Below are 12149 nucleotides of genomic sequence, written 5' to 3' on the forward strand. Positions count from 1 at the left end.
TCAAATTGTATTCATCCGATCTTCACCAAACTTGGTCAGAAGTTGTATCTAGACAATATCTAGGTCAAGTTCGAATATGGGTCATGCTGGGTCAAAAACTAGGTCACAGGGTCACTTAGTGCATTTCAAGCATTTAGCATGGTGTCCACTCTCTAATTGAAGTAGTTTTCATCCAATCTTCACCAAACTTGGTCAGAAGTTGTATCTAGACAGTATTTAGGTCAAGTTGGAATATGGGTCATTCCAGGTCAAAAAACTAGGTCACAGGGTCACTTAAACCATTTCAAGCATTTAGCAAGTGCTCTCTAATTGAAGTAGTTTTCATCCGATCTTCACCAACTTTGGTCAGAAGTTGTGTCTAGACAATATCTACATGTAGGTCAAGTTCAAATATGGGTCTTGCCAGGTTAAAAACTAGGTCACGAGGTCCCGTAGTGCATTTCAAGCATTTAGCATGGTGTCTGCTCTCTAATTGAAGTAGTTTTCATCAGATCTTCACCAACTTTGGTCAGAAGTTGTGTCTAGATGATATGTAGGTCAAGTTCAAATATGGGTCATGGTAAAGTTATCAAGTTGTCCAAAGTCTTAAAACGGGCGTATCTTGTGACAGTTTGGCACTCTTGTTTTACTATTAATGGTAGCTGATCTAAAGGTAATTATATTTTCATTTCATTTTGTTTCTTTTTTCAACAGGGCACACTTGGGATTGTCATTTGGAATAGATTGCAATAACATGTAGCAGTATGCATCATTCCAATTGGTTTTCTCAATCACATTGCAGCTCACTTTTGAAAATGTATATATCCTATAATCGCCCCAAAAATTACTGTAGGTAGGTAGGCATAACTTTTTTATACGCCCGTATAAAATACGGGACGTATTATGTGAAACCCCTTGGCGGCGGGCGGCGGGCGGAAGGCATCACTTTGTCCGGACTCTAATTCAAATTGTATTCATCCGATCTTCACCAAACTTGGTCAGCAGTTGCATCTAGTTGATATCTAGGCCAAGTTCGAATATGGGTCATGCCGGGTCAAAAACTAGGTCATAGGGTCAATAAGTGCATTTTCAAAGGGGCCACTTTGTCCGGACTCTATTTCAAATTGTATTCATCCGATCTTCACCAAACTTGGTCAGCAGTTGCATCTAGTTGATATATAGGCCAAGTTCGAATATGGGTCATGCCGGGTCAAAAACTAGGTCATAGGGTCAATTAGTGCATTTTCAACGGCGCCACTTTGTCCGGACTCTAATTCAAATTGTATTCATCCGATCTTCACCAAACTTGGTCAGTAGTTGCATCTAGTTGATATCTAGGTCAAGTTCGAATATGGGTCATGCCGGGTCAAAAACTAGGTCACAAGGTTACTTAGTGCATTTCAAGCATTTAGCATGGTGTCCGCTCTCTAATTGAAGTAGTTTGCATCTGATCATCACCTAATTTGGTCAGAAGTTGAGTCTAGATGATATGTAGATCAAATTCGAATATGGGTCATGCCGGGTCAAAAACGAGGTCACGATCGGACACATAATGAATTTCAAGCATTTAGCATGGTGCCCGCTCTCTAATTGAAGTAGTTTTCATTTGATCTTCACCAAATTTAGTCAGATGTTACATCTAAATGATATCTAGGTCAAGTTCAAATATGGGTCATGCCGGGTCAATAACTAGGTCTCGAGGTCACTTAGTGCATTTCAAGCATTAAGCATGGTGTCCAAAACCTCCGAACGGGCGTATCTTGTGACAGTTTGGCACTCTTGTTTTTAATTTACAACCAAAAAATTAAAAAACAAAATAACTATCCCACAACACTGCTAATTAGAAGATAAAAACAAGTATCATGATCAAACATCAACACCTTTCCTGTGATTACTCTCATAGGAACAGTTCACAACAAGGTATTGATTATGTTTTAAATATTGATAAGCATTTAACCATCAAGTTTATAAAAACAACAACATTGTGTTTCCCGCGGAAAAAAAATTCGGAGGGGATATAGTAATTGGTCCTGTCCGTCTGTCCGTCCGGCTGAAACTTTGTCCGGAGCATAACTCCAAATCTATTCAATGGATTGACTTTAAACTTAGAATATAATCAGATGGCAACTAGGAGAAGTGCAGTGACCAAGAACCATACTCTATCTACCTTAGTTTTTGAATTATCTCCCCTTTTATATGATTTTAAAGTAAATTTTTGTCCGAAGCATAACTCTAAATCTACGGAAGGGATTTACTTGAATCTTGAAATATAAACAGATGGCAACTAGGAGAAGTGCAGTGAAAAAGAACCATAACTCTATCTACCTTAGTTTTTGAATTATCTCCCCTTTTATATAATTTTAAAGTAAATTTTTGTACAGAGCATAACTCTAAATTTACTGAAGGGATTTACTTGATACTTGAAATATAAACAGATGGCAACTAGGAGAAGTGCAGTTACCAAGAACCACAACTCTATTTACCTTAGTTTTTGAATTATTTCCCCCTTTATATAATTTTTAAGTAAATTTTTGTCAGGAGCATAACTCTAAATCTACTGAAGGGATTTACTTGAAACTTGAAATATAAACAGATGGCAACTAGGAGAAATGCAGTGACCAAGAACCACAACTCTATCTACCTTAGTTTTTGAATTATCTCCCCTTTTATATGATTTTAAAGTAATTTTTGTCCGGAGCATAACTCTAAATCTACTGAAGGGATTTACTTGAAACTTGAAATATAAACAGATGGCAACTAGGAGAAGTGCAGTGACCAAGAACCACAACTCTATCTACCTTAGTTATTGAATTATCTCCCCTTTTATATAATTTTAAAGTACATTTTCGTCTGGAGCATAACTCTAAATCTACTGAAGGGATTAACTTGAAACTTGAAATATAAACAGATGGCAACTAGGAGAAGTGCAGTGACCAAGAACCATAACTCTATCTACCTTAGTTTTTTAATTATCTCCCCTTTTATATAATTTTTAAGTACATTTTTGTCAGGAGCATAACTAAATCTACTGAAGGGATTTACTTGAAACTTGAAATATAAACAGATGGCAACTAGGAGAAGTGCAGTGACTAAGAACCATAACTCTATCTACCTTAGTTTTTGAATTATCTCCCCTTTTATATGATTTTTAAGTAAATTTTTGTCCGGAGCATAACTCTAAATCTACTGAAGGAATTTACTTGAAACTTGAAATATAAACAGATGGCACTAGGAGAAGTGCAGTGACTAAGAACCACAACTCCATCTACCTTAGTTTTTGAATTATCTCCCCTTTTATATGATTTGAAAGGAATTTTTGTCTGGAGCATAATTCTAAATCTACTGAAGGGATTTACTTGAAACTTGAAATATAAACAGATGGCAACTAGGAGAAGTGCAGTGACCTAGAACTACAACTCTATCCACCTTAGTTTTTGAATTATCTCCCCTTTTATATGATTTTAAAGTAATTTTTGTCTGGAGCATAACTCTAAATGTACTGAAGGGATTAACTTGAAACTTGAAATATAAACAGATGGCAACTAGAAGTGCAGTGACCAAGAACCATAACTCTATCTACCTTAGTTTTTGAATTATCTCCCCTTTTATATAATTTTAAAGTACATTTTTGTCCGGAGCATAACTCTAAATCTACTGAAGGGATTTACTTAAAACTTGAAATACAAACAGATGGCAAGTAGGAAAAGTGCAGTGACCAAGAACCATAACTCTATCTACCTTAGTTTTTTAATTATCTCCCCTTTTATATAACTTTAAAGTACATTTTGTCCGGAGCATAACTCTAAATGTACTAAAGGGATTTACTTGAAACTTGAAATATAAACATGCAACTAGGAGAAGTGCAGTGACCAAGAACCATAACAGTTTTTTATTATCTTCCCCTTTATATAATTTTTAAGTAAATTTTTGTCAGGAGCATAACTCTAAATCTACTGAAGGGATTTACTTGAAACTTCAAACTTAAACAGATGGCAAGTAGGAGAAGTGCAGTGACTAAGAACCATAAATCTATCTACCTTAGTGTTTGAATTATATCCCTTTATTTAATTTCAAAGTACATTTTTGTCTGGCGCATAATGAATCATCTCCCTTTATTTGTTTTTACAAATATTACTGTGAAACCATTATTATTCGTCCGACATTAATTTTCGCCTTTTTCGTCCTTCGACCGATGGACGAATTCAAGATCCTAACGAACAATCATGTCCCATATTTGAAACAAATAAGACTGAATTACCGTAGGCATGAGGCATTTAAATCCAGTGTAATCCACGCATATACACAGGGCTCGAAATTAACACTCGCATACTCGCAACATGCGAGAAAAAAAGATTGCAAGGTAAGTTATAAGCCACTAGTATTTTTGCAAATAAAGAAATAGTGAAAAAAAAACGAGTTATATTGCTTAAGCTCAGTTGAATTATCCAAAGGGATATTAAAAAATTATAACTCTCTGATTATACTCCTTTAATTGACGTTTCGGCATAATGCCTTTATCAAAACATTGGAAATTATATGTTAAGTACATTTTTACGTCTTTTGACTGCACAATTTAAATAACAAAGAAAAATGTTTTTAAACGTCAAATGACGTTGTACATGATGACGTCATAAATGGCGTTATATAAAATGGCGCCAAAAAAATGTAAAAATTCGCCAAAAATGAAATGACGTTAAACACTTACATATTGTATCTTAATCCTATGTTAAATGTGTGCTTTATATATTTAATAAATTGATATTTTACAAAAAAATTTATGGCGAATTTTTACATTTTTTTGGCGCCATTTTATATAACGCCATTTAAATACATGTAAAATCAGGACTGGGGACAAATTTTTAGATCGAGATATCAAATTATTCGACATAACGAAAATCGAGATATGCGATATTTATTACTATAGATAAAGAAGGAAAAAAGTTGGGACATTGAGCTTACTTCAACATATCGAGAAAATCGAGATATCCCATGAGATAACGAGAGTAGACTGTATCAATAATTAATATTAAATTGACCCCATGAAAAAGTTGTTTTATACATTATAAATCTCTGAACGGTGTAGCTGGAGAGTTTTTCCCTAGACTTCGTGGTTCAGTCTGTCCATTTAAATCTAGATCCTGTGATAACCCAAAGTACTCAAACTAGGTTGATACAATCTGTTATGTTTATAGAGAGCCATTGGTTGAATATGCACGAAGTTAGTTTTGGTCAGGGCAAAATTGTTGTGCTTTGGTTACTTAAATAACTGAAAACTAAAATTTGCATTATGCCATATTTTAAAAAGTACATTAATGTACTTTGCTAGATTGATGAAATATAAATCCTGTTCTAACTGACAGCATTAATTCAGCAAGGGCCTTCTGTTTTTTTCTGACGCTCTTAATAAAAAAAAAGCAAGCCAGTTTTTGCTAAAACAGATCTCAAACCAAAGTAAACTGAAAACAACATTATTTTACCACTTGGGTATAAAGCTATACCAAACTATTGATTTATCTTAAACATTGATTTATACTTTTTATGCACCCCTTCGAATAAGAGGGGGTATATTGTTTTGCACATGTTCATAGGTACATTGGTCATGACTGGCAGATGACCCCTATAGATTTTCAGGTCACTAGGTCAAAGGTCAAGGTCACAGTGACTCGAAACAGTGAAATGTTTTCAGGATGATAACTCAAGAATGCTTACGCCTTGGAACATAAAACTAAAAAGGTACATTTATCATGACTGGCAGATGACCCTTATAGATTTTCAGGTCACTAGGTCAAAGGTCAAGGTCACAGTGACTCAAAACAGTGAAATGGTTTCCGGATGATAACTCAAGAATGCTTACGCCTAGAATCATAAAATTTCACATGTACATTGATCATGACTGGCAGATGACCCCTATAGATTTTCAGGTCACTAGGTCAAAGGTCAAGGTCGCAGTGACCCGAAATAGTAAAATGGTGTCCGGATGATAACTCAAGAACGCTTAGGCCTAGGATCATGAAACTTGATAGGTAGATTGATCATGACTCACAGATGACCCCGATTGATTTTCAGGTCACTAGGTCACAGTGACCCGAAATAGTAAAATGGTTTCCGGATGATAACTCAAGAACGCTTATGCCTAGGATCATGAAACTTCATATGTACATTGATAATGACTCGCAGATGACCCCTATTGATTTTCAGGTCACTAGGTCAAAGGTCAAGGTCACGGTGACCCAAAATAGTAAAATGGTTTCCGATGATTAACTCAAGAACGCTTATTCCTAGGATCATGAAACTTCATAGGTACATTGATCATGACTCGCAGATGACCCCTATTGATTTTCAGGTCAAAGGTCAAGGTCACAGTGACCCGAAATAGTAAAATGGTTTTTGGATGATAACTAAAGAACGCTTATGGTTAGGATCATGAAGCTTCATTGGTACATCGATCATGACTGGCAGATGACCCCTATTGATTTTTCAGGTCACTAGGTCAAGGTCACAGTGACAAAAAACATATTACACAATGGCTGTCACTACAACGGAGAGCCCATATGGGGGGCATGCATGTTTTACAAACAGCCCTTGTTGATATGATCTTATTCTTCTGATTTTAATTATTATAAACATTTTATAAAAATTAGTTTTTCCCAGTGGGAATTCGCGCTTAACCGGAACTAGCATTATTTCCCAAAATGGCTAGGAAAAGGCCTGGGGTTCACACTTTTTAGAAGGGTGTTTATATTTTCAGAGACTCAACTCTGCCATCATCTATGACCGGGATTACACATACAACTATTTTGGATTCAAGGTAAATATTGACATTTCTGTTGACATGAATACAATTATTTCTTGAATATTTTGCTGAAGCACATGTTGAATTTTGTATTTGTTCTGTTTTAAATTATGTACATTATTTTGTGGATAAGCTTTTTATGTCCACCACCACTATAGTGGAGGACATATTGTTTTTGCCCTGTTTGTTGGTTTGCGTCAAACTTTAACATTTGCCATAACTTTTGCAATACTATAGATAGCAACTTCATATTTGGCCTGCATGTGTATCTCATGGAGCTGCACAATATGAGTGGTGAAAGGTCAAGGTCATCCTTCAAGGTCAAAGGTAAAATATATGGGGGGACATAGTTTTTCACAAACACATCATGATTTAAAGGGAACATCATTCACGAATTACAAAAAAAAAAAAAGTTCTAAAATACTGTATTTTTTACAATTATTAGTATTTGTATTGATTAAAAGATCACTACTGTTATATTACATTACTTGAAAAAAGTTCATATTTTCAGTATACAGGGTTTTTTTTTTAGAGAAAGGGGAAGACGCTGGACGCTGGGTGAAAGGGGGAAAAAAGAGTGCGAAAGAGACATATTAGGGGAAAAAATGAAAACTGTTCATTTCAATGTCTATAACTCATCAAAAGAGGCATGTCTCTGTCCTTTTTGTTCTTAAACACATTTAACACGTATTAAAGTCAAAGTCCTTAATAAAGTTGCAGGTGTAGATCTAATTATGGGAAATGTTTTCAACTATATTTCTGTACTGGGTCCGGGGGACGATGTCAATTTTGTGATTTCAATTTCATGATGAATAGGTTGACGATCTTGATCTGCTACAGTATTGGAAGGGAAAGGAGCGGCAGCTGCCCATTTTCTACTTTCACTTTCACAATGTTTGATGTTGATTACCTCAGAATCCGGGTCTTTACGGTTTTCGATGATTCTTTCTTAAAAAATACCTCGAAGCGTTCAGTATCTTCCGAGTCCGAATGTTTTATTTTGTTTGTGTAAGAACGCCAATTGTGAGACATTTTTTTCTGTTTTCACGTTTATATCTGGGCTTGCACATTGCCCGGATGAAAATTCGACTGGTTTCCAGTAATTAATTGACGAAACACCCTTCTCGCGCAAGAGCGGTATCCAGTAAAATAGTCACATGATTATTACGATTAGTTGCCCAGTTTACATGACGTTATTTAAGAGCTATATTTAGAATAACTGGGATTCCCAGATTTTTTGTGTTCGTCTGGAGAGAGAGAGCGAGATCGTTGTACATGGTGCAAATTGGATAATTTTCGAATGCCCAAAGGAAAAATAAACATATCTAATTCTTTGAGAGAAAATATTATATTTTGGTGCAAAAATGATATTTTTGGTGGGGAAATTGTATTTTGAGGGGAAAAATTCTGGTAGGGGAAGACGCCGAATATCGGCGTCACTTTCTTATTAAAAAAAAACCCTGGTATATAAAATTTCGAGATGTGAAATTGAAAGTACATCGCGAAAATAGGTGACATAACAATATACTTACTATTTATAAGGCAAGTAGATTTATCATTTTATATACAAAATATGTACAATTCACTATGCATGCACAATTTGCATTCCTGGGTTTGCCACCTGACGATGATGATCAATCTACTGGCGTTATTTATAGTTAGCTGGTAGTTACCTGGTAGACATACCCAGTAAAATGTATTACCAAATATACTTAAAATATGAAAACTTAACAACATTTTTCAAGTAATGTAATATACCAGTTGTGATATTTTAATCAATATAAACTAATAATTGTAAAAAATAAGGTATTGTACAACTTTTCTCTTTTTTTTTTTTCATTGCGAGGTTGACAGTACCTTTAAATGTTCTTTGCTGATATAAATTATATCATTTTCAGACGCTTGAACGGTCATATCTTCTGAAGATTAATGGGCGAGGTAAGTGCGGCAAAACTGCATTTGATATCATTGAAAGATATGAAATGGGTTCTTTTGACAATACTTAATAGTTGAGGTGTTTAAGTATTCATAATTATATCCTAAATCAGTATTGCAATTTATTTGGAAGTGATAAAGCTTCTATTTTATAGCATAAAGATCAACATTTCTTTATTGGATGGACTGGTTAACATGGTTTTAAATAAAGTTAAAAAATTATTAGATTGGGGTGGGACGATCTGGCAGGTATTATTCAACAGTGGTATCACGGTGTATAACCATATCGGTCCCCCTCTCGGATGAAAACGCTATATCGGTACCCCTCTCGGATGCGGTACCAGCCATTCTCGGATAAAAACATGATTCTGTGATGGATGGACATCCACAAAACAACAATTTATTGTTAAAAAGGTACAATGGTCATTCAAAGTAAGTATTGCACGGAACATTAGAACCATGCTGCTTTTTATGTCCCCCACTATAGTAGTGGGGGACATATTGTTCTTGCCCTGTCTGTTGGTTGGTCTGTTGGTTGGTTGGTTTGCGCCAACTTTAACATTTGCAATAACTTTTGCAATATTGAAGATAGCAACTTGATATTTGGCATGCATATGTATCTCATGGAGCTGCACATTTTGAGTGGTGAAAAGTCAAGGTCATCCTTCAAGGTCAAAGGTCAAATATATGGGTCAAAATCGCTCATTTAATGTACACTTTTGCAGTATTTCAATGTTCAAGATAGCAACTTGATATTTGGCATGCATGTGTATCTCATGGAGCTGCACATTTTGAGTGGTGAAAGGTCAAGATCATCCTTCAAGGTCAGAGGTCAAAATTATGTGGACAAAATCGCTCATTTTATGAGTACTTTTGCAATATTGAAGATAGCAACTTGATATTTGGCATGCATGTGTATCTCATGGAGCTGCACATTTTGAGCGGTGAAAGGTCAAGGTCATCCTTCAAGGTCAGAGGTCTAATATATGTGGCCCAAATCGCTTATTTTATGAATACTTATGCAATATTGAAGATAGCAACTTGATATTTGGCATGCATGTGTATCTCATGGAGCTGCACATTTTGAGTGGTGAAAGGTCAAGGTTATCATTCAAGGTAAAATATATGGGTCAAAATTGCTCATGTAATGTCACTTCTACAATATTGAAGCTAGCAATTTTATATTTGAAATGCATGTGTATCTCATGGAGCTGCACTTTTTGAGTGGTGAAGGGTCAAGGTCATCCTTCAAGGTCAAACGTCATATAGGGGGACATTGTGTTTCACAAACACATCTTGTTAGTTGTATGTTTAACTTCTTTGCTTTGTTAGTGATTAATTATATATAAGCGACACACTCAAGGGCTGTCCCGCTATTGAATATGAGTTTTATTATTTTAAAATGTTTTGGCGTGTATAATGCGAGTATCTGATCGCATTGATTCAATTAGTTGTATGAAATAATGGTAGATATGGTTTAAAGGACAGGCAATTGACATTGTCAAAAATATTGAAAAAAACTGTCAGCTTTCTGTTTGTACGAAGCAGGGGTATCCCTCTCCGATGTGTGATTATACCTTCACAGGCAACCTCTCGGATGGAGTTGGTCTATTGAAAAGCCCGACTGATGATTCCTTTTAAATATCATTTATTTAAAGATTATTGTTCACTGTTAATTTTAATTCTAACAATACTTTAAGCATTTGCAAAAGTAAGCTAGTCATTATAACACGTTATTTAAAGTTTTATGTGATACGAATTGGTATATGCAAAACAAGTTTTGACTTTAAAAAAAACTGTTTCAGTTAAACAAAAAACGCGAAAATTTAAAGGGCAGTAGGTCGGCATTTTTATAAATAAATGAGTGTACAAAATCAATTTTAAGCATCAAACGTACCCACATTAAGCAAATGCATACATGTACAATGGAAAGACTACCCTTGCAAACACACTGTTGGCAATCTTATTCTGCATGATACTTAACATTTGATTGAACCAAATATAGGTAACCAAGTCCATGCTATACTCTGTTCGATAGGTGTAAAATCTCACTTCCCGATGTTTTGTTTAAAAAGTATGCACATAAATAATGATTATATGTTTCATGTAGAGAAATGCGATAATGTTATAAATCTGAGTGTACACACACTGATTACTGGCGCAATAACTCTGCGAAAACAAAACTAAACCTACTATTTAAATTTTGATGCCCCCGGATTGAAAGATCGGGGGTATGTGTGTGTGTGTGTGTCCCAAAACTTGAACCTTCTTCATAACTTTTGCAATATTGAACATAGACACTTGATATTTGGCATGCATGTGTATCTCATGGAGCTGCACATTTTGAGTGGTGAAAGGTCAAGGTCATCCTTCAAGGTAAAAAAAAATTAAAAAACTTCAACCTTCTTCATAACTTTTGCAATATTGAACGTAGCAACTTGATATTTGGCATGCATGTGTATCTCAAGGAGCTGCACATTTTGAGTGGTGAAAGGTCAAGGTCAAAGGTCCAAAAAAAAATCAAAGCGGCGCATTAGGGGGCATTGTGTTTCTAACAAACACATCTCTTGTTTATTTCGCATTAATAACAGCAGACATGGGCATGCAAACTGAAATTATTATATTTTATTGTTTAGGAGGTTTGGCTCCGCATCTTTGGGTTCAGTCTAATTTCGACTCCAGTGAGGATGAGAAGTCGGAGTCACCATTACTTGGCAGTGTACTTGAATCTGTATGCCAGGCAATTATGGAATCAGATTCATTGTTCGCGGCTGCAAGGACGGAGTCATTTCTACCTTTGGACGAGGATCCGATTTTATCTATATGTTGATTGAAAGTTTGAGTGTAAGGTCTGTGGAAAACGACATTCTTGAAAGCACATTTAGAAGAACACCAACGTTCCCATTTGGGTGCATGTTATAACTGCAAACAATGAGACAAAGTGTTCATCACTAAAGTAGGATGCAATTGTCACATGAAGACACATTCAGGAGCGTTTAATTACTATATTGGAGTGTGTGCAAAAGGATTTAATTATAAAACTGAATAAAAATTAAAATTACCATTTTACAACTCATATGACAGAATGTAAAAAATATCACTGTACAATTTGCTCAGTTTCATTCAAAAGTCGATGCAGCCGTAAAAGACATACAGGCGTATGCGGCCAAGAGGCAAGTTTAAAATGTGAAACATGTTGAAAAACTTGTTAAAGCAAAGTGATGCTAAGCAGAGCATTGCCTTAAACACAAAGAATGTGACAACGTGTAGAAATGTATAGATTGTGGAAACAGCTTCAATCACCACACTATCGCCACAGAAAAAAGGACACTATTAAATAAAGTGAAAGATACTACAACAGTATTGCGCCTCTTTAACCACTGAATTTAAGTGTTCAGTGACACTACATTATAGTTTAAGATGTTGATCTTGTTCATTGTGC

The 12149-nt window shown here is 35.3% G+C and overlaps 1 protein-coding gene across 2 annotated transcripts in view; it reads left to right on the top strand.

Moving 5' to 3' along the window:
• The window catches only part of LOC127879234 (ribonucleoside-diphosphate reductase large subunit-like), a 65274-nt gene that overhangs the window by 24152 nt on the left and 28973 nt on the right, over positions 1 to 12149 (top strand). For both annotated transcript variants that reach the window (XM_052425975.1, XM_052425976.1), the window contains exons 5-6: positions 6728 to 6787; positions 8671 to 8710. In XM_052425975.1, coding sequence (XP_052281935.1) covers positions 6728 to 6787; positions 8671 to 8710 — 100 coding nt within the window. The remainder of the gene's footprint in view (positions 1 to 6727; positions 6788 to 8670; positions 8711 to 12149) is intronic.

Source organism: Dreissena polymorpha, chromosome 4 (genome assembly GCF_020536995.1).
Source record: "Dreissena polymorpha isolate Duluth1 chromosome 4, UMN_Dpol_1.0, whole genome shotgun sequence".
Classification (NCBI taxonomy): domain Eukaryota; kingdom Metazoa; phylum Mollusca; class Bivalvia; order Myida; family Dreissenidae; genus Dreissena; species Dreissena polymorpha.